This window comes from Hibiscus syriacus, unplaced genomic scaffold (assembly GCF_006381635.1).
Source record: "Hibiscus syriacus cultivar Baekdansim isolate YM2019G1 unplaced genomic scaffold, ASM638163v2 tig00004502_pilon, whole genome shotgun sequence".
NCBI lineage: Eukaryota > Viridiplantae > Streptophyta > Magnoliopsida > Malvales > Malvaceae > Hibiscus > Hibiscus syriacus.
In genome coordinates, this window is record NW_024062018.1 from 34,482 (window position 1) to 59,391 (window position 24,910).

The 24,910-nt window shown below is 30.3% G+C and overlaps 1 protein-coding gene, 2 non-coding genes and 1 pseudogene across 3 annotated transcripts; 2 read left to right on the plus strand and 2 right to left on the minus strand.

The window, feature by feature from the left end:
- Positions 1-1,675: 1,675 nt before the first annotated feature.
- LOC120194832 lies at positions 1,676-3,082 on the minus strand (annotated as a pseudogene).
- An 8,565-nt stretch (positions 3,083-11,647) lies between these two features.
- On the plus strand, positions 11,648-14,429 carry LOC120194712 (transcription factor MYB46-like). Its single transcript, XM_039196947.1, has 2 exons — positions 11,648-11,940; positions 13,725-14,429. The coding sequence occupies exons 1-2, from the start codon at positions 11,648-11,650 to the stop codon at positions 14,356-14,358; spliced, it is 927 nt and encodes a 308-aa protein (XP_039052878.1). The 3' UTR covers positions 14,359-14,429.
- Positions 14,430-17,610: 3,181 nt separating this feature from the next.
- TRNAS-GCU lies at positions 17,611-17,692 on the minus strand. The gene has a single exon. It is a non-coding gene; the product is annotated as a tRNA-Ser (tRNA).
- Positions 17,693-19,884: 2,192 nt separating this feature from the next.
- TRNAE-CUC lies at positions 19,885-19,957 on the plus strand. Its single transcript has one exon. It is a non-coding gene; the product is annotated as a tRNA-Glu (tRNA).
- The last annotated feature ends 4,953 nt before the right edge of the window (positions 19,958-24,910 follow it).

Consider the following 24,910-nt stretch of genomic DNA (forward strand, 5'->3'; position numbering starts at 1 on the left):
ATTAAGTCCTTGTCCTTCCCAAACTTTTTTGATATTCAGATCCTGTCATATTTAAAATTAATGGAATTAAGTCTTAGGTGGCGTTTGATTCGCTGGAATGTTTATGAAGGAATTGGAATCTGTGAAGAATTGGAATCTGTCAGGAATTGAAATCAAATTCCATATTATGTTTGGTTGGCAAGAAACTGAATTGGAATCTAATTTCATATTTTGTTTGGTTCGCAGAATGTCAAATAAATTTGATTTCAGTAATGTAAAATGACATGATTACCCTTCTTGTTTTTTTGCTTAATTTTAGTTTGTTTTATAAATTACATGTAGCAATATATTATAAAATTTTAAAAAAGATTAAATTTTAATTTTATTGATTGATTATTCATTTCAATAAATTATAAAAATCATGCTAATAAATATCATAAGTTAAAATCATCCCAATTAGGGATGGCCATGGGTTGGGTTTTTGGTCCAGCTGACCCGACCCGAGAACAAGGGAACCTCCATTCGAGACCCGACCCGATCAATATAAAGTTTCACCAGACCCGACCCAAATATATGAATTAGAAACTCAACCCGACCCGAAATAATAATAAAATTATTTTTATTCAATAAAAACAATGACTTAATTGAAAAAAATTATATATAGAGGGATATTATTGTAATTATTCCTAAATATATAAGGTAAAATTATATATTTTTGGGTCGGGTCGAGTATTTTTCACCCTAAACCCGAACCCGACCCGACCCAAATATCACACTTAAAAAAAATGGACCCGACCCGATCAAAATAAAGTTTCACCCGAATATATGAATTAGAAACCCGACCCGACCCGAAATAATAAAAAAATTTAAACAGTGACTTAATCGAAAAAAATTATATATAGAGGGATATTATTGTAATTATTCCTAAATATATAAGGTAAAATTATATATATTTTCGGGTCGATTCGGGTTTTTTTCACCCTAAACCCGAACTCGACCCGACCCGAATATCACACTTAAAAAAACCGACCCGACCCGACCCGAATATATGAATTAGAAACCTGACCCGAAAGAATAAAAAAATATTTGTATTCAATATATGAATAAGTTACCAAAAGATTGATAAGAGTAGTATGGTCAAATTTCAATTCCTCCAACAAGGAATTGAAATCCATCATAGAATTGATGAAATTCACTTTTCCTCATTTGATAGAAAGTTGAAGTCACGAGAGATTTCAATTCCCTTTGAAAACTTAAACCAAGCATGAGAAATTGGATTCCAATTCTCCCTAATTCCAAGGATTCCTGCGAACCAAACGCCACATTAATTTCAAATTTATCTAGTTTGATTACATTTTAAGACCTTTAAATTTTAAAATTAATGAAATTAAACTCTTAATTTTTATGGTTTAATTATTTTTAAGGCCCTATTTATTTTGAAATTAAATAATTTACCTCCTCAAAATTCAATCTTTACTCCATTAATAAGTATATGAATTTATACACTAACAATAAAACTATTCTAACCTCATTAAAATTTCTTAAAAAATTAATTTTTATCCCTTAATTAAAATATTTTAACCATCATGTAATTCACTGTCGTGAAGGTGACGAGCAAATTGTTGGGGGTGATTTAGCTTCGGAAGGTGATCTTGCGCAAAAATAAAAGACTAGTTTGGTATAAATTGCATTATTTTGCATCTTTGGTATTTAAGCACACATAAATCGATAAAACAAAACACGAAAGTATAAATCATTAATATAATTTAAAGTTCTTGAGAGCATAACCAAACCCTAACGCTTAGTACGTAATAACTGGGGTTTACTGAAAACCAATATTGATTGCTGGTGTAATGGCTTGCCTTTCTCTTATTACATCAACAACAAGCATATGCATCAATCTTAGACAAACCAAATGACTGCAAGGCGATTAAAGACACGGCAAATGTAGTAATATGTTGTCGCACGGAATCTAGATTGTGGGGGTGGAGGTGATGAAAAAGGTGGTCGTAGAAAGTTGGGAGTGAAATGAGATATAGATGGAAGAGGTGACGACCTTTTAACTGAGGGAGAGACCAGAGTTTACTTGTAATATGGGGGAGGTGGCGGTGAATTGTACATGTATCGAGGTGGTGGTGGTGGTGACATGTAAATATATGGAGGAAGTGGCGACAACTCATACATGTATGGTGGAGGAGGTGTTGACTTGTAGATATATGGAGCAGGTGGAGGTGAATTGTAAACATATAGAGGAGGAGGGGTGATTTGTACTCATATGGAGGTGGAAGAGGAGACTTGTACACATACGGAGGTGGTGGTGGTGACTTATACTCATATGGAGGGGGAGGAGGTGACTTGTACATATATGGAGGTGGAGGAGGAGATTCGTACACGTATGGAGGAGGAGCTGGTGACTCATAAACATATGGAGGGGGTGGAGGTGACTTGTAAACGTATGGAGGAGGAGGCGGTGACTTGTAAACGTATGGAGGGGGAGGAGGTGATTTGTAAATATAAGGAGGAGGAGGAGGTGATTTGTACTCGTATGGAGGTGGAGGAGGAGACTTGTAGACGTATGGAGGTGGTGGTGGTGACTTGTACACATACGGAGGGGGAGGAGGTGATTTGTAAACATAGGGAGGAGGTGGAGGTGACTTGTACTCATAGGGAGGTGGAGGAGGAGACTTGTAGACGTACGGAGGAGGTGGTGGTGACTTGTACTCATATGGAGGGGGAGGGGGTGATTTGTAAACATAGGGAGGAGGAGGAGGTGACTTGTACTCATATGGAGGCGGAGGAGGAGAGCTATACACATATGAAGGAGGTGGTGGCGAGTTGTACTCATACAACGGAGGCGGTGGTGATTTGTAAACATATTGAGGAGGTGGAGGTGGCGCATAGTTGTAGAGTGGTGGAGCACCATAAGGCTCAACGTCGGCAGCTACATTGTTGATTATCAAGCACAATGCCAATGCACATGCTAAGTGTGGCCAAATCTTGGCCATTTAGGGCGGAACGAGGCACTTAAAACTTCCACTACTTTGCACTTCTATTCCATACAAATCAAGGACTATTTCTATCACTATTTTGTGCAATACAATGGGCAGCTTGCCAGATTTTATAGTGAGAACTCGTATATCCAAACGAATTTTAAATCCACGTACGAAACTTCATGACCAGATCCATCAATTACTTTATTTCCATAAGCACGTAATGTTATGTTATTTATTGAGGAATGGATTTGACATGCCACTTGCTCCTGTAAGACTTTTGTATATTAAACTTGAAGTAGTCAGAAAATTTTACTTGAACAATTCTCGGGAAGTTTATTCCATAAGGAAATTTACTTTTATTTTTTTATTTATAAATATTAGTATTATATTTAAAGAAAGCAGCAAGTTGTTATAAGGGAATATGAATATCAAACAAAAACTCGATACACAATAAAAAATATCTCATATTATACATAATTGAGAGTTTACAAAATTCCCCCTATCAATTTCTGTCCATGAAAGCTTGATACTCACAATCTACCTAATACAATCCAAAATCTCCTCTTCTTCCTAACCAATGCTCCAAACAATCTTTTATTTCTTTTCTCTCAAACAAAGTAAATGAATACACTCTAAACGATCCTAAGAAGAGGACAATGAGAGACCTACCCTTCATATAAGAACACGTCCAATCTAACTCTAGCGTTCACGACATCATTGTTCTCCTCAACTTGAAAAGATTAAGGACTTTCTCTAAATTTCTACGAAAAAGGAACATTCGAAAAACACATGATCTCTAGTCTCGGTAGTTAGACCACACAATATACAAGAACTATCAACAATAATCCCCATACAAAATTAACTTGTCTTTGGTAGCAAGATGATTCAAGATAGCAAGCCAAACAATAATTGAATGCTAAGGCATATGAATCGAAACCATATCAATCTGTGTCAAGGAACTTTGATCCCTTTAACCCGCATTTCATTTCATTTTACTTTAATTTTCATTTTATATAATATATCATATTTTCATCGTTAATTTATTTATATTTTATAATAATTGATTTTGATTATGATCTGTCCGATTATATTATTAATAATTATAATTACAACTTGTATTTATAACATAGAAAAAGAAACTAATTTGTTGTCAATTTCATTGGGAAAGGCAACTTCTCACTCAGTCCTCTCCTAGACCTCGTCAAAATGTAAAAACAAAAAATTTCAATTTTTTAGGTTTAAAATAATTCTTGACTGAAGCAGTAGGAGTGTGCAGGCTGACTTGGTTAACAAAAAAATATTTCAAGTAAATTTTATCATAAGAAAAGTTAGAGTAGACTTATTCCCGTTTGCTGAGCCACTAATGGAACAAAAAAATATTTGCAAAATTCAACTAATAACATTCTAAATAATTTTAAGTTGTATTTTAGTTCTGTAAATATTAAAAATAAATTATTAAATATTTTTTGGATAATAATTTGATACATTCATGATGGTAGAAATTGTTAATTCTAAAAAGATTAAAATATTACCGAGTGTCTTTAAATTATACATATATAAATAAAATAAAAATATTTAATAGTATTTTAACTTCGTTAGTAACATTAAAATTTTGTATAGTGAGTATATTAAATAATTATTCTTTTTATATAATTATTTATACATAAATAATATAAAATTTTAGTTTCACAGACAAAATTACAAAACTATCAAATGTTTTTAAATTATATTTAAGAAAAATAACCATTTAACCATATTTTAATTTATAAATTTACTATGTGACAGAATCAAATGGCTCTTGGGAGAGGGTTGGCCCCTAATCTTTTGATTTAATTATAATTTAAGTCTTTGCAAATTAAATTAATTTTTATTCTTTAACTTTTTAAATATTTAATAGTTATATTTTCTAAAAATTAAGTAAATTAATCTCTTTTAATATTTAATTTTAAATTCCTCTTTATTTATAATATTAATGTATCAATTATTATTCTCTACACATACTTTTTAACAACGATGTCTAATAGTTTTAGAAAATTCTGAACTCATCAATTGGTCTCAATAGTTAAAAGGGATGTTGTTGTTGTTTTCTAGAAATCATGAGTTTACGTAGTTATATTTAAGGGTATGTTCCTATTAGCAATGGATAAGAAAATTCTAAAAAAATACTATCTTATAATACCTTAAACTATTATAAAAAATTTAGAAAACTTTGTATGAAGTTATGTATGGAATAGCTATGGACGTCTTGATTTTTTTAAAAATTTCTTTTCCTTTGGAGATTAAATTCATTTACTCTTAGTAATTGATCGGTTAATCACATTTCATATTGTTATTGATTTTTATCGGTCACATCTTACTTTACTCATGAAATCAGTATTATATTTTAATTTTATCAAAGAATAAATATTCTACTAAAATTTAAACTTCTTAAAATTATTAAACTCTTATTTAATTGTTTTTAAATAATTAAACTCATGTATTACCATATGAGTAACCCTTAAAAGTTAATATCTTATTTAAACATTTAATCTTCAATAAACCTAATCCCTATGCGTCACAAATATATAAATATCTATTTAACTAGTAACTCCATTAGTTTGTGTTGTTATACGTTGATGATATGACAATAATTAAAAAGTAAATATGATAAAATAAATAAATATGTTAAAACTGATGTAATATATTATTAGATTATAAAATACTATAATATAAAACTGCACAAGTAGAAGGATATAGAAATTATCATGGTGGAAGAAAAAGTCTAGAACTTGCGTATAATCATTTATCTTTGGTTGTTCCTTTGATCAATATAATTAAATTTAACGCCTGATGTTGATTGTTAAGTAACATTTCATATTTGATTTAAAACTTTACTTCATAAAGTGAAAATGATTAAATTAAGAAAGCATTTATCTGTTTAAATAATTGAGGAAACTAAAATAAATTTTGAATAAGAGAATGTAAATATCATGTCACCTATTAAATTATAAGTTTACTAAATCCTCCACCCGCTTCCCCTCTCGGTTCATTAGATCATGGCATAATCGAAGCTCTGGCTGTAATGGTACAGAGTATCCATGACTGCAACCACCGTCTCAAACACTAAGCTTGGGGTGGAGCAGTAAATTCATCTAAACACGCCATCCTGATTCGTTCCGGTGTTGCCGGATTATCAAGTGGAAACCACCTGGTATGACCTGTTTCAGCTCTGGCAGCTAAAATGACATCTTTAATGGCGAAGAAAACAGATGAAGCCATGAAAAAAGGAGGCTCGCCGACGGCTATTGATGAATGAATGACTTTTACGTTTGGATGACCCTACACATAAACATATAAAAACAAAGACTTCAAATCATATAGAATCAAAAGAACAACTTTTCAAATCAACTACATTACCTTCAATAGAGAAACATTAAAGTTGAATGGGATATATCGTTTAGAGAAGGGATTTTGTATGTTCCAGGACCACATCTTTACAAGCAGCCTGGTTGAATCCATTTATGAGAGCGTTCTTCCAAGGCAACCCATCCCAACCTTGGATAAGCACCTTCAGCCTGTGTTAAATACAAGATAAGCTGAGGTGATGCAATATCAGATTTATTCGCTTAAATAAATATTATTTGAAAGATTATTTATTAGTTGATCTACTTTGGTAAATAATTTGAGTTTGTTGAATACGGAATTGTGAGCAACAACTACTACAGTTTGAATGAAATCAAAGTTATAGGTAGCCTTCAGTTATGAAGAATAGTTACTGCTTATTTTTTTTTACTTGTGGTTATTTTTGTGGCATAGTGAAGGGCAGTTTGCTTCCGATGTTCATTTGCTGAAAAACGGCGTTAATTTGTTATTGTTGAATATTGGTTACTACTACTATAGTGTAGTGTTGTTATTCATTGCATGTTTGCTTCTTATACAAGGTATACAAGGAACTTGATGTTTAACAATCAAGTTTTCATAACAGAAAATCTGGGGGGGGGGGAGTTTAACAGCCTTGCTCTCTGTTAACTAAATAAAGCGTGTTTTTTTGTTCGAAGAAGGGCTTTAAATTGCACAGAAAATCTATCTCATTGTAAAAAGAAAGTTTGAAAATGCAGAGAGAATGTTAAGATAGTTAAATTGGTTTTTAATTAGTTGTCATTTAGAGTTGTTTGTTGGTTAAGTCGATAGTAAGTTGGGCTTCAGCTAAAAATTGAAACCAAATGTAATGGGCTCAGCAGCCTTTATTTGTTTTTCCAATAAGTTCATTTAATAAATTGAAACAAAATGATGTTAATTTATGATTAATGTTGAGGATTTAAATTCTAAACAAATGAGTGAAAACAGAGGGAGAGGGAGGATAGTTGAATCACCTATAAAGGAAAAACAACTTTATAGAATTCGATGTGATCTAAAATTGCAGTAATCAAAGTAAATAACATAGATTATGTTATGTAAGAAGAACAATATAAATATATGAATTAAGATACAGCTAAATATATGAATTAAAATCAATGGCAAAGTATACAGCTCTCGTGGGATTACAGAAAATTTGTACATACAAGAATTTTATGATGTTAATATATATAGAAGTTTACGCTCAAAAATATTTTCTAGATCCATCATTAATTCTTATTATATCATTGATCTAACCTTAAAGAAGTGTTATCATAAAAAATTAAAAAATATAATCATGTGAAAAGACAAAAACATACAGAAGTAGGATACTTTGTGAACTCTTTTAAATGAGTTTGAATAGGATTGTGTCTTACATTAAACTTCGACCTTACTGTAAAGCAGGATTAATTTCCTTACCACTGCTAGGGTTAATGAGTTTCCGACCTGTCGTAAAAGTAGGTTTCACCGCCTTATCTCACTAAAATTTCTATTGCAATCATGATAATAATTGAAGTCAAAAACAGCATTATGTGTTTTAACGAAACATTTTTAAAACACACACACACACTGATATGTTAATCTTTATCTTAAAATTTTGCATTCACATAAAACTAAGATTTTTATTTATATTTAGGAGAAAAAATATCCGAACCCAACCCTAAATTGACACCAACATTAGTTGCAAAAGTAGTTTATGCTATTCATTAAAACATTTAGTTTTTAGTCAAAATATTCATTAATATATTTAAGGAATCTCAATGGATAGTTCCCCTTTCATACTTGGCATGGAAATTAATTTCTTACTTTTTTTCCCCTATTTACCGCATTTGGACACCCAATTTCTCATATTGACAGCTATTATTCCAATTTACATAACATCTTAATTTTAGTTTGATTGATATCATTATTATAATATTTAAAATAATACGAGTCTAAATATATTTAAGCATATATTATTTTATGATTTATGGGAGGAGTGGTGTCTTATTAATTTGTGCAAACCTCTAAATTTAAGGATAATATATGTTTAAAAATATTAGAAATTAAATTTTTTTTAATATTACAATAATTAAGAAAATTGAATTAAAAATTAAACAACAAATATAACCTTTATATAATAATAATTATAATTTTATATACTTATTTTTACATAATCTAAGCAGAGGTGAGTGTTTGATCGAGTCGAATAAAATTCTTTGAGTTGTTCGAGTTGACGAGTCCTATTTTATAACTCAAACTTGATTTGAAATGCTTTCGAGCCAAATCGAGTCAAGTTTTCGAGTTTATATTTAAATTTAATTGTAAATATTTATAATATTATGATACTATTTGATTTCAATTTAAATGGTTTTTAATAACCATATACAATGCATATATATTTATTCATATTTTTTCATATGTGATATACATATATCATACAAAGTTAAGAAATTCGACTCAAACTTAAAAATTAATCTATCAATTACTAAAAAATTTGAGTTATTTGAGTTGTATTTTGTAACTCAGTTTAAACTTGAAATCTTTTTCGGGTCGAATTTATAAAGTTACAACTTGAAGTCAATTTGAGTAGAAAATTTTGAATTAAGTCAAATTAAAGAAATTAATTTTTTGAGCTGAATCAAATTTTACCTCCCCTTAATCTAAGCACTTTAGCCAACATAGATCTGTTTGGCAGATAAGGAATCTTTATACTGCCTCCATAGTATGTTCCTCAATTCTAGAAGCTAAAACTTGTTGCCTCCTCATTGGGTTCTTTTCCCTCGAATATATATTGTAAAAGGTTAAAAAGGGTTTATCTATCCCTTAATCCAATTGCTTCTAAAAGGTACATCTGGAAGGTCAATCATATATGTTGGTCCATTTCTTTCCTTTTTCTTTTTTTTTCTCTCTCAACTCAGAAATATTTTTAAAGGTAAGAAAAATATAAATATAAATTTATTACGAGGTTCATGCATTAATGCATATATCACAATATGTCATTTTTAAACTTATGATTTTCTCTTATATAGTTAACCACATGATTAAATAGTTATTTTCGAATTTTAAATGATTTATAGAAATATACAACACTCAAAGCAATAATCTACACTGCTTTATTTATGATAAATTCATACATTTATAGCAAAAAATTTATTCTAAACTCTGATTAATGTTAGAACATTGATTGTTAAATTGAACTATTGAGATAGTGCTGTAAAAATTGTTTAGACAATATAATTTCATGGTGATTGTTTGCGTTTAACAGTTTTGGATGTTGACTATTTTACTTGTAATATGCTATTGTTTTGATTATATTTGAATAGGTATTACGTGTGCAAAGAAACTAAATATTCATAGACGTGGATGAACCAAAGAGAAAGCTGGTGGAAGCAGTTGTCCCTCCTAAAAAATTTATATTCTTATATATTTTTATTAAATATATATTTACATCCTCTTAAAATTTTATAAGTTTGTCATCTTTTAAAATTTTATAAATTTACTCTCTCTAACATAAAATCCTATGTCTCCAAGAATCAAGGGATTTGATATTCTTGAAGAGCCCATATAGCTTTGTTTTATTTCATTCTACATTTGCTATAAGATTCTTTTTATTTAAGGAATATTACTGGTATATTGTGAAGACAATATTCTAAACTTTATGAAGGATATTGAAGAGTTTGAAACCCAATACAATTTGCTCTTCTTGACGTGGTGTTTTACGTGCCTTTCAGCCATACACGATTTATCGGTTTGACTTAGAGATAAGGAAGGAAATTAAATGATTTGTTTTTTTCTTATATAAAATAAGTAGTATTTTAATTTTGATCTGAAATAATAACAGTTTGTAAGTGTTATATTTAACTATCCAAACTATCATTAATTTTGAAATTAGGTATTACTTTTAAACTCCAAAGTTTCATAAATATGTTTAATTATAAGTATGATCATAAATATTTGTGTTTGGATATATTTATAATAAAATCAATTTTCTACTAAAAAATATAAACAAAATATTTTAAAATAGAATTCATAAACCAACATGAGGATTAAGGTTCATACGAATATATATGTCCATAAAGGAATATTATATTTAATGCTAAAGCTTCTTGCATATATTATGGTTCTGACTCAATTATCAATAATCTATCAACCTGAACACGAAAAAAAAAATTGAACGATGAGCTTTACGGAGCTAAGTGGTTCAAAACTTAATATATATGTTAGAACATTTGTCCCTTATTGATTTTTTTATCAATTTTTTTAAATTTTGACTCGTTATTATTTAATATTTATTATTAATAAAAATATGTAATTTTTTAAATCCGTCAAGTAGTTTTTAAATATATATTTTATGAAATTTAATTATTTAAAATATATAAAATAATTATAGTTAAAGTTTAATTTTTTTATTTTTAAAAAGTCAATAAGGGATAAATTTAGTAGGACAGAGAAAATATTATATTAAGTTAAATCATTCTACCGTTAGTATAAAATTTAATAATTGAGAGAACTGTTAACAATCTCTAGAGTATGTGTCGTTAAAAGCTCTTACTTGACACGTTCCTTCTTAAGTTATGAATTCATTATTTATTATGAGCAAAATTCTCTTTCACATTCCATAAATAAGAATTATTTAAATAATTGAGAGAATTTAAAACATTATATCAAGTGTGTAGGAGTAATCAGATAATGTGGTATTATATATACTACTCACTCGTACCCGTATCTATAGCTTCAAGGTCACGTGTACGTTGGGGTTCATGAGATGGAAAAAAAGAAAAGAAAAGAAGATTATGTGAATTTGAAGCAAATTAAAATCTTGGCTTGTTTACAAACCAAACCCCATCTTTTCCAATATTTTGTTTGCTTTTTTATTCATTTTTCTTCAATTTGTATATGATTAATAATTTCATATATATATGATGCATGACTGCCTTGTGAGTGAAGAAATAAAAGAATAGGAGTAGAGTCAACGAAAATGGCATCAGACTCCTCTCTCTTTTGCTTTCTACATCATTCTATCTTTAAAATATTTGTGTTTCAAGTCCCATTCGAAACCGTTCTCTACTTAGACCCATCAACCAACTCTCTCCTTCCCTATATTCTAAGCAAACCCCACATCCATCACCACCATCATCACCACCATTTCCCACTCCATCTCTCTTTTCTTTCCATTCTATAAAAGTGGTGTCCACTTATCATTAATATCATCAAACTTATAGTTTCAACACTTAACGAAAATAACCCACCCAGATTATTGTTCTTGTTCGGTAGCATCCGAGGTTTATCTTTCTTGTAGGAGATATTGATTGGATTTGATGATGAGGAAGCCTGATCCATCGATGAAGAGCCGTGACAACAGTAACGGCGCTACTAATAACCATAAGAAAGGGTTATGGTCGCCGGAGGAAGACGAGAAGCTCGTCAACTATATGTTAACCAATGGCCAGGGTTGTTGGAGTGAAGTGGCTAGAAATGCTGGCCTGCAGAGGTGTGGCAAGAGCTGCCGACTCCGTTGGATCAATTATCTCCGACCTGATCTCAAACGGGGTGCGTTTTCGCCTCAAGAGGAAGAGCTCATCGTCCATTTACACTCCATTCTTGGTAACAGGTGTGCTTCTTTATCTTGCATGCTAAGCTACTTATATTTTATTAGATCTTTTTCTCCTGCAAAATTTTATGAAGAAACCCTTATTGACAACTCTTCATTTTTCTTTGCCAATCAGCTTTTTGTGCAAAACCCTAGTTTTAAATCACCGAGCTAGCAGGTTATTAGGTGCTAGGTATATAGTACACAAACCTTAATTTCAATGGTGAGTAGTGGTAATTCGTTAGAAATATTCTAATTGCTTGCTTCATCAGGTAAAAAGTCTTTTCTACCTTGTATATATCTTTCATTTCATTGACAAAATAAGCTCTTTATAGTGTGTAGTCCTTAATTTCAATGGTGAGTAGTGGTAATTCGTTAGAAATATTCTAATTGCTTGCTTCATCAGGTAAAACGTCTTTTCTACCTTGTATATATCATTCATTTCATTGACAAAATAAGCTCTTTATAGTATGTAGTCCCCTAAACCCTGATTAAAGAATAAAGAAATTTAGGGGCGGCCATCAGGGACTTGAAAATATGGTATAATTTTGTCCCCCCCCCCAAGCGAAAGATTTTCAGTTAATTAATAGATATACAATAGTTCTGTTAGTAGTTTTTCCCCTAATAATAGAGAAATAATTAAAAAGAAAGTTAATGAATAGCTAAAATCACATTCAAGTATTGAATGGGGTAGTAAGATACATTATAGTAATCGTTGTCCCTTTTTCCCATATGTATGGGGTAAGGGGGAGTCAAGATAGTAGGCTACCCCCAACACCAGGTTGAGAACAGCTTTCATAAGAGACCTCCGAATTATGAAATGCCCTCCGTGGGACTCGATCCCACAACCTCAAGGTTAAGAACCTTGTGCTCTACCAACTGAGCTAGATGGTAGTCACAACCTTAAACATAAATTGTAGAATAAATTCAAATTTTGATTTCCGCACATGATGTAAGGGAACCAATAACTTAAAATTATAAATACCATGAATATATATATATATATAGTCGGAAGTGATTACAAGATTATATATGTTTAAAATATTTCTTAACTATTGACAACGTATACACACTCTATAGACGCAGCTCCTCGAATCCGAAACCTTTAAGGTAGACGCAGCTCCTCGAATCCGAAACCTTTAAGGAGAACAATATTCCCTTTTACTACTGAGATTACTTAATGATTTATATATAAATATATACACATGCATGTGTGGAAAAGGTAAGTTTAGGGTTTCAAGATAGAAGATGGTTTTCTTTCTTGTGTATATTTATACCTACATAAAACGATACTACTTCTTAGGCTCCCAAAGCTTATTATTAAGAAATTATACTGAGACAAAACATGAAGGGCTGAGTGATGAGAAGATGATGTGGTAATGACGTTTAGAGTAATATCAGGATCAAAAAAGATAAGCACCAATCAACAGCTCTCTTTGTCGTTTGGTCTCTAATTTTGCACATGCATGCCATAAAGCCCTCTAATCATGTAGTTGGTGGAGAGATAAGAAGCAAAAGTAACTATTAAATTAAAAAAAAGTGTTACGGGGGAAAACATAATCCATACACGTAAATTAGTCAAAGCTTGTTCATTGTTAAGTATTTTGTGTACTCTATTTATGGAAATATAAAGTTAATAAATGGTGTGAATATTACAAGTTGTTTGTAATTTTTGTATCAAGAATCTATATCAAATCTCATGTGTAGGATTTAAGCATCCATGCATTTTATCTATGCAATAAACATGCAAAAACCTAATTGATGGAAATAGACTGACCCTGACCCTTTTCAAACCCTTCAATTAGGTGGTCTCAAATATCGGCTCGTCTTCCTGGTCGTACCGACAATGAGATAAAGAATTTTTTGAATTCAACGATAAAGAAAAGGATGAAGCATCTGTCATCTACCGCCTCGTTCAACGCCAGTGATTTGGCGGCGTCAGAGCATAACAAGGATGTCATGGTAGGGACGGGGTTCATGTCGATGCTTGTTGAACGAGAGATTTCCCCGATGTACAAGGATTTATCATCGAATTCTTTCTTTCAATCCATGGTCCCGAACCACACTGAAAATCCTTTACTGATGCTTGAGCATGGTCGGAATGAGTTCGGGGCAGCTGCCGGATACTTCGATCCGACAGGCTCGGGTTTCTCCGATGATAATGAGATATTTGCAAGTGTTGACAATGGGAGAAAAAGGGAACTATATGATCCTCTATTAGAAAACTTTGGAGATGACCTTAAAAGCACTAAAAATACAATTCACAGGAACATCAACGTCAGAAACAATAACAATAATAACATGTCGGAAAACATGAACAACGCCGATGTCGGGAGCTTTTGGATAGGAGAGGAACTAAAAGTTGGAGAATGGGACTTGGAGAATTTGATGAATGATGTTTCTCCCTTTCCTTTCCCTGATTTCCAGAGCTCCATATAATTCATTATAATATAATGTATGTATTTGAGCAGATTGTAGAAAGGAACATCTCAAGGAATATTATTGAGATTGATGTACAAAGCATGCCAAGTGGAGAGAGAAAATATGTTAGATATAGATTATTATTACATTGTGGTCAAAAAATATAAATAATAAAACCTTAATTAATTTCTACCTTGGAAAGGAAGCATTACATGCATATAACTTCATTAATTGAGATTAAATGTTTATAATATTTTTATTTAGATTTAGATTTGATCATTGGGATGGACTAATAATTTTATGATAGGAATGTGAACTTCTAGCGAATTTATAAAATTTTAAAATAATAATTTTCAGAGATGATTGTCCCGACCACCATGTCGGTTCATCATTGTTTAGTCACTTAGTTAAGCTAAGCTAATGGTTGAGACGTGGATTTGTATAATAAGTACTCCTTCGGCTAGTCTTTAGTTAGCTTTGACTTTAATTGTCAATTTGTATCATTTTGCATTGCATAAGTTGTTAGTTAGCTAGCTTAGCCGTTAATGGTTGGCTCTCTAGTTATAAGACTAATTATAAAGGTGGTGACACTCTCATTGATATCCCCAGCTGGAGATGACAATAATATCAAAGGATAAAAGCTTTATTATTTTAAATTTATTTTTTAAAATTATAATTTTAAGACTCAGTATCTATATATATTATCTTTTATATAAAAAATTGATTTTTTTTAAATTTTTCTACAATTTTATCATTAATTATTGGCTTGAAAATTATAAAAAAAAAATTAGTCTCGTGCACTTATACCTTTTTTTTAAGTAAACTTGACCTTTAATCTTTAAAATATATAAAAAATTATCATTTTTTAGCTATCTAAATTTATATTTTTTAAAAGATCAGATTCATAAATATTAGGGTAAAGTGCACAAATGGTCCTCTGATTATAAGATGTTATTTTGTTGAGTACCCCAACTATTAAAAGTTACAAAATAGTCCTTCGACTATAGGGAGTTACCTTGTTGAGTCCCTCAACTATTAGAAGTTACAAAATGGTCACTCAACTATTCATTATGTTACAAACTCATATTTTTCCGTTAAAAAATTAACGACATTCTGAGTTGGATGTTAACCTGCTGACTGAGATATGATGAAATATGATATCATAATCTTTAACGGTTATTATATCTCAATCAACATGTTAACGTCCAGCTTAGATTGTCGTTAATTTTTTAACAGAAAATGACGAGTTTGGAACATAATGAATAGTCAGATGATCATTTTGTAACTTTTGATAGTCAAATAACTCAATAAAGTAACTCTCTATAATCGAGGGAATATTTTGTAACTTTTAATAGTTAGGGGACTGAACGGAACAATATCTTATAGTCGGAAGACCGTTTGTGTCATTTACCGTAATTACTAAAAAGACTAACAAGTTATTTTTTTATATATATAAATGTTAGTTCAAACAATAAAATTAAATAAAAATTTATGAATGGACTAATATTTTTAGATTAAAAATAATATAAAAATCAATTTAGTAAAATTAAAATACAAAAAAATTATATTAAAATATTAAAATAAGATAAAACCCTTCAACATGCTGGAACAAAAAAAAATAAAAGGAAGAAAGAAACCAACTTTATGAAAGTAGTGCGTATTAAGAAAATGCTTGAACTAGTTAGACACTTAGGTGGTGGTTGGTTCGTAGGAATCTCTTGAAATTAGGGAAAATTGAAATTCAATTCTACCATTTTTTCATGTTTGATTCAAGTTTTCAAAGGGAATTAGAATCCTAAATGACTTCAACTTTCCATCAAGGGAGGGAAAGTAAATTTCATCCATAACATGAGAGAATTAAAATCTTTTTGAGGAAGGAATGTGGAATTTGATCATACTACCCTCATCATTATTTTCCATATTTTTACTTTTTATTTTTCTTATTTTATTTGTTTTTCTTCTTTTCTTTTTCTTTTTATTCTTTTCTTATTTTATTTTTTATAATAGTTTTATTTATATATTTATTTTCATTTGTATTTTCCTCTTGTTTATTTATTTATTTATTTATTTATTTATTATGTATATACAATTATTAGTATTTTCTTTTATTTTATTCTTATTTTTATTTTATTTTGCTTCGTTATCTTTATTTTGATTATTTTATTTATTTTTCTTAATTTTTTTATTTCTTTTGTTTTTATGTTCTTTATTTTATTTAATTTTTTTATCTTTATTTAATTTTTCATGTTTTTTCTTTATCTTATTTTCCTTTTTTCATTTATTTTTATTTCCTTTATTTTATTTTTCTTTAATTTATTTATCTTCATTGCCTTTTTTTCTAACATGCTTCTTGACTCTTTTAAGGGTACACTTCCAAATCCATCAGAGGTAAGTGATTGAGATAGTTATTTTTACCTTTTAATTTAAAGTTACAATCTTCTTAATTAAAGACAACTGAAAATTATGTAGTACCGAAAGGGCAGTTCAAGGGTGCTAACCCTTCCTTGACTTGTAATTTTTTGGTATATTTTTTTGTAACTAATTGACATACTTCGATTGGGATGTATCGAAATATTGCTCTATCTTTTGGTAACTTATTAACATATTTTGATTGAGATGATTTTAACGTATGATGTTTATTAGCATGATTTTTATAATTTATTGAAATGAATAATCAATCAATAAAATAAAAATTTTAATATTTTTTTAAAATTTTTTTATAATATATTGCTACATGTTAGTTATAACACAAACTAAAATTAATCAAAAAAACAAGAAGGGTAATTCAGTCATTTTACATTATTGAAATCAAATTCATCATATGTCTGTGAACCAAACAGAATATGGAATTGGATTCCAATTCAATTTTCTGCCAACCAAACAGGTTTCAGATTCAGATTCCAATTCCTTCACAGATTTCAATTCCCTCAAAAACATTACAGCGAACCAAACGCCACCTTAGACTATGAGTAAAAAGATGAGTTAATAAAAGAAATACATTTAAAGTAAATAAATGATAATTAAAGCAACATATATAAACATTAGTTAATGGAAGCATTCGATTTTATTTAGAAAGTAATAATGAATAAAGCAATGGATGGTTGTTCTGTTTCAAGGTAACTCGTGATTATAACGGAAAGTGATGTTTGCTTGCTATTAATATATGATAGTATTTACTTATTTTCTAATATGAATTATTCCATAAACTTTATATTACAGGAAGAAGACAGAAAATTTCTTCAGAAAAAGGAGGAAAAAACAAAATGATATCGACGCCTGAGAGATTCGAACTCTCGCGGGGAAACCCCATGTACTTAGCAGGCACACGCCTTAACCACTCGGCCAAAGCGTCTTTTGATGGTTGTTTCGACTCTTTTTATATTAAATGTTTGAATAAAATTAACGAAATTATCTGCTACATAATTACATTATCAGTTTATATACATATATGTCTCAAATCAAAAGAAACTAGTTAACAAGCACAGTTGCTTGCTAACTGAATCTCTTCCATTGGCCAGACGGCCTTTGCCCCTAACAATTTTGAATAAATTAAAATATTTAATTATTTATTTCATGAAAAAAAACCATTGTAAAAAATATATACTTTAGCTCAATATAATAGAAATACTAAATTGATTGAAAGTTTGTATGTATAATACCTACAATGAAATGGATAAATACAACATTATATTGTTGAAATATTAATCATTGGAAAAAATGTTACGTGTGCCAAATTCATTTAAGTTTTAATATTTAAAATGTTAGTATCAAAAAATGTCTTTAAGTGTCATATTAACATAGGATTTATCAAGACTTGTATTTGACAGCTCAAAATCAAAGTGTTTGGCCATAAGCTTCTCAAATCTCATATTGTATAAATATGAGGTTTTTTTCAAGTGTTTAAATATAACATTTTAAACATGCATTTAATGAGTGATTGAACATAAGGTAAATATATCATCATAAGATGATTTTTACTGTGACACAAAAGGATATCAATTTGAGAAATAATTTGAAATGAGTGTTATTCATCCCCAAAAAAAACTTCTCATTTTCAACATTTAATCTCAATCATCAATTTTCAATCATCTAATGGTCCTAAATCAGTGTAATACAAGAAAATTTTTATGTTGTGTAATTAGATCCTACCTCATATATATATAATTGTATTTTTATAAATATAATATATATAATTAAATAACTCATTGAGTGGCCTCAATAACTAAAGGGAATGTTGTTCTCCCTTAAAGTTCTGGGTTCAAGTTGTAAGATGTGTGTGTTGTCAATGGCTAAAAAAATTAAACATATACTACCTTGTAATTAGCTCAGACTATTTAAATATATATATAATAAAAAATACATCAACTTGATAATTTTTTTATCTAAACCAAAATTCGCCCGACACCAACTTATCATTCTCAACTCCTGCTTCGATCTGTTTCGAACCCGAATTTCAAAAGAAGAAAATATGCATCATAGGGTCAGAACAAAACTCATCATGTTCGAGTCAAATTGTCTTTCCTAAACGAAACGACATGTATTGTAGCCTATGGATTTGATAAAATTATACTCAAAATATAAATTATAAGTTAACATATGACAAAATTATAATCCTAAAAATACAAAATAAGATTAAAAACCAATACAATAATAAAATCATATTTTAACTTTCATAAAATCTATAATTCAAGTTTGACCCTAAAATAAATTTCTGACACCGTCTCTTGCTTAAAAAAGGAAGTGAATTAACCCATCTTCCATGGCTACCATTGCTTCTGCCTCGGTATGACTTTGTATGAGAGGCTTTTAACGAAGCTCCTATTGTTATGGAAAAAAAACAATCTTCTGAGATAGAAGATATTAAATGTGTTAAGAACAACCCTTGATTGTCTTATCGTAATTCATATTATAAACTCATAAACAATCATTCTTTCGGTTCTACCGGCTCTTCATTTTCATTTATAGACGCATGATGCATCTGAAGACATTTAAAAAATAAAATATATATTGAGATCTATTAATTGACAGAATAGTTAAAAATATTCATATTATCTTATTTTGTATGTATAAATTATAATATTTATCTTGAAATTATAATATTTCTCTACTTAATAAAAACAAACAATATGTATATTAAAATAAATCCGATAATAGAATTGTGATCATTACTTTATGATAACATTATTCTTCATGATAGGAAAAAAATGTTATATAATGGAAATAATAGTAATGTTATACTATTTTTTCTATTTATTGATTTTTTGGAAAAATATAAGTGGTATAAATTAATAAAATTATTACCATAATGAGTACAATAACATCAATTATATTTTCAATTATGATAAACATAATACAACTAAAAACACAAAAATAAACACGATTTAAATCTGACTTACCTAGACAATCAGGCAGCCTATCGCAGTTAAACAACAAAATTTATTTGAATAACTACCATTTGTCTGAGCATTCATACCAAAAAGGGATAGGAACTTGTCGCATAAAGTCAAGAAATGATAAACTATAATTTAGGTTCAGCAATAAGGTTCCGTTGTAGTCTAGTTGGTTAGGATACTCGGCTCTCACCCGAGAGACCCGGGTTCAAGTCCCGGCAACGGAATAAAATTTTTAAACACAATTTTTGGGCTGTGTATGCGGAACTTTGGGCTATTTATTGTATGCATGATGGGTCCAAAAGTAGGGCATTACTTCTTGTCGGTTGAGCTGAGCCGAGTTTAAAGCTCAAAGTCCATGCTTATTTTTTTTTTAATTTGATCTCGACTAAATTCATAAACATTTTTATTTGAAGATGCAATTATACGTTTAAAAATGCAGTTAAGAACATCCCGTGGTTGAAAATGGAAGGATCGAAATATAAATTAATCGATTTTCATAATTACTTTAAAAGAATGCATAAATAATAAGTTAGATTTCGAATTTTACTAGACCAACATATACTTATTATATTATATTTATACACAATTTCTTTAGAAAAAAAATTGAAAATAGTGAAAAAAATTCAAAGATTATTGTTTAACTATTTAATATAAACCAATTTTGCAGTGGAGATATTTGGGATAGAAATCCCCTCAAATTGAAGTATGATAGAAGTAAGGCTCAAAATTAGTGTTAGAGAAGAGGAATTGATCAAAGTGTTAAGTGAGAAGGCAATGTTAGATATCCTCTCCTCTGGGCTGTGTGTTTCCGTAGCCACAAAAACCCGACCCTTGGCCTTTCAGAAGAGTCACAAGCCTCATACTTATAAGTCATAAGCCGAGTAGTCAGTCAGATTGCCAATACAAAGAAGAAAGATGATTGTACTGCAAGGTTTTCTTTTTACTACCAAAATGGCTCTTCCTAGGTTTTAAGAGTTTAAATTCACATTTTTTTGCAAGTTTAAATCTAAGATGATATTCATATTGATTCTTTACTTTAGTCAAATAAATAAATATTAAATTATGTTTCTATTATGTATAAATTATAAATTTAAATTTAAATATTTTACATGTTGCTATTAGTAACTCAGCAACAATGGGCTCCACCGCCCACTGCGCCTCCTCACATGCTGAATTGAAATCTACGTTCCGCTTCCAGTATCGGCGCACGTGCTTTTCTGTGGCTCTTGTTCTGCCGCTTGAGGGCTTTCTTGTCATTTCCATTATCACCTTCCAAACACCGCCTCCCATTTTCTTTTTCTTTCTTTTGGATAAGTAGAATTTATTATCCAAGAATAAGGTTCAACAAACAACAATCATCCCATTTGGGAGTATAAACACCTATTTACAACAAAAAATGATTAGTCTATACTCCAATAATTACATATATTAGCATTAACATTATCAATTCTATTGATTTCTTTGTCATTAAGTTGGATACGAACAAACTCCTTAATAGACTTAAGAACTTGATCCGTTGAACTTGATCCGTTGTTCTTGATCCTCCTTTGAAAATCCTTCTATTTCTTTCCTCCCAAATCAAGTAGTTAAAAGCGTTCCAAGCTATCCTTAGGATGGTGGAAAGTAAGGATTTGCCCTTCCATTTTTTTGCTGCACATTCAATCCTTGAATCCCATGTCCTGTGAGTATCTCGCATGTTAGTAAGATTCATGATAGAGTTCCAAAGAGAATAAGCATAGGTACAGTCAAAAAACAAATAGTTTCTAGATTCAAGGTCCTCATTGCATATGATACATTGCCGATCACTAGTAATTCCCATTCTGAATAGTCTATCTCGAGTAGGAAAGCGATCTAGGATAACCATCCATGAAATCATGCTTTGCTTGGAAATGTGAAGGGGAGACCAGAGCACTTTATGCCATGGAACCTTGTCTCTATGTTCTCTTATTTCTTCCCACATGTCTTTGGTTTTCATGATTCCAGCAATAATAATTGGAAGGGCTTCTCTTCTAAGTTTCAAGAGTTTTTTGATGCTCCAGCTAGAGGAATGACTTACATTGATATCACTTAATTCATTGTTTTTAATAACATAACAATGAATCCAAGCAACCCATAAAGATCCATTTCCTGTAAGAATTTTCTGAATGAATTGAATTATGCAGGCTTTATTCCAAGAATTAAGATCTTTCAAGACGATGCCTCCTTCAGATTTAGGACAACATAGTCTTTCCCAGCTAATCCTTGCACTTTTGGTAGCTTTGTCAGTTCTTTTCCAAAGGAAACGTAAGCAAAGTTGTTATAATCGGTTTATAACCTTTTGGGTAAGAATAAACTGCTGACACCAAAAGTTTGCAACACTGTAAAGGACAGTTTTAATAAGCTCAAGTCGCCCATCATAACTTAGTAATTTTCCTTACCAGTATTGAAGCCTTCTGGGGAAGAATAAACTGATGACACCAAATGTAACATCCCAAAATTCGGGTTAGTACCTAAAATGAGAATTTTTAGAATTTGAGAATCAATTTAAGGAAATTGATAAGTTCAAGGATTTAAATAGGACTATTTCAGTATTGGATTAAATCATAATTATGGAATAAGTAAAGGGCATTATGGTAATTAGTTTAAAAAGATATTTTCTTTCCCTTATTAAGAGTAGACACGTGGGATGTGAAGAGTTATCTAGAACTCTTTTTTTTTCATTTCTTCTTCTCGTGGGTTCAAGCTCAAACCTCAAAGGTGAGTTTTAATTTTTATGATTAATTCTTGAATGTTTAAGTTAGGGTTTATTCCTTGAGTGTTATATAAGCTTAAGGAAAGCTTATATAAGCTTAAAACACCAAAAGGAGAGAATTAGAAAGGATATTTGATTAAGGGTTGAGAAATGAACTTTTGTTATGGAAATGTTTTTGAAGTTCTAAAGATGGATTTGACTTGTCAAAGGGTTAATTAAGACGTTAGAGGGGATAAAATTGAATTAAGAACACATGTAAAAATTAGATGCAATTCTTTGATTCAAGAACTATGGTGAATTATGTGAGATGATGAAGTGTTATAGTGTTATAATAAGGTTTATAGATGTATAGATAAGTTTTAAGGCATAAGGAGGGGTTAATAAGTAGAATTTGAGGTCAAAGTAAGAATTTTTGGGCTCAAAATGTATTTCTGGGTTGTGTGCATCGATGCATCTTCAATGTGCATCGATGCACTCTCAAGTAAATAAACATCGACTACAGTTGGTGCATCGATGCATGAGGAGTGCATCCCCTTAAAATGGAAACATTGAATGTAAATTGTGTATCGATGCATGGTAGTGCATCGATGCACCTGTTAAAGAATGCATCGATGCACTGTAGAATGCACTGATGCACTTCAATGGGAAATGAAATAAATCGTTATTCAGTCTATGAAATGATAGATTAAAGTATATTAATTGAATACTGATAGTATATATATATATGATTGTGTAGACATTGATCGAAAAAAAAGTTCGGATAGGTCGATAGAGTAAGATACGCAACGGAAACAAGAGTTTAAGAGGGTTCATTGAGACAAGGTGAGTACATGATCATAAGTGTATGTTATGTTAAGGAATTAAGACTTGCGATGAGTCTAATTCTGATATTATATGATATAAGTATTAAAGCATAAACATGTAGTGATATGGTGTTAGATGTATCGTATATGAGAAAATGCACATGGCTAATTGTTAAATGCATCTATATGTGTGAACTATGTAAATGCATGTATTTATGATAATAGGTCATGTGATCATGAGATATTGATAATAAGTCATAAGATTACATACATAGGTAATATGAGTTAAAAGATAATAGATAATATGTTATATACATATGAGAAAAAGGTATATGTGAACTATATGAAATGGAATAAAGAACTATGTGATGTGACCATGTGTGAAAAGGATGAATAATGTGAATTTCATGGGAAAATGCTACGTGAAAGTAAACTACGTGACTATGTGATCATATGAAATGTGATAAAGAGCTATGTGAAAGAACTATGTGATGTGAATATGTAAATGTGTAATGAGGTAAAAGATAATGCCCATGTCATGTGTTATGAGAGCTATAGGTATAGTTGGCATGCCAAGAGTAGAGGGTCTACGCGGTCCTTCGGGACATATGTGTTATATGTGGTCCTTCGGGACATCTACGTGGTCCTTCGGGATAAATTCTACGTGCCCCTAGTGGGATTTATACGAGCTGTGGTGACAGCATTGTGCACAACCTCTATGTACTCACATACCTTAAGTTCTCAATAGTGTGCATGGGATTTGAAAAAAAACATAATTTGATATAATGATATGTGTGTTTCTCGTGAAATGGTACATGTGATATGCGATATGTATAAGTGATAAGTTAGGATCATATGATAATAATGGTAACAAGTGTATATGGGTAATAGTGATATGAGATGTGATATGGTTATGTATGATATGATCATAGTAATTATTCATGTATTGTTGTGTTTGAAGACATATTATATGATTATGTTCAATATATGCTCATATGATGGAATTGAATCAATGACAAGGAAATAAGTAAGGATAAACCGATAAGTGATGGGTTTAATAGGTATATAAGTATAATATGTGTTACATGGGATGTCCATGCATTTGTTAGTTTACTTTATGTATTTACATGTCTCACTAAGTTTATGACTTAGCTTGTAAGTGTTTTACACGTAGGTGTGAATAAGTCATAAGATCAAGCTTCGGATCCGTAGAGCAGCATATCTCCGCACAAAGTTCAGATCAAAAATATTTTGTAAAGTATGTTTTGTTATGTAATTCGGTATGTTGGCATGTAATTAAGTCATTAAATATGTATGCTCTGATGGAGTCAGTTAAGGTTTTAAACATGTTTATGTAAAAGAATAACTCGATAAAATAGAAGTTTTAAATTTTCTATGGTTTCTTTTATAAAAGTATGTGCTTTGACAAGTCAATGTGACACCTCGGATTCGTATTCGGGTCGGATACGGGTTGGGGATGTTACACCAGAAGTTTGCACCTTTGGTAGTTTTATATCCCTTCATTCGTATATACATGCAATATACTCACAAATACCGCCACACATAAATTTAAATCCCTTGTGTTCAGTGCTCTACTGTCAGTTACACAACACGAAAAAATCACCCCTAACTTTTCGGATCCC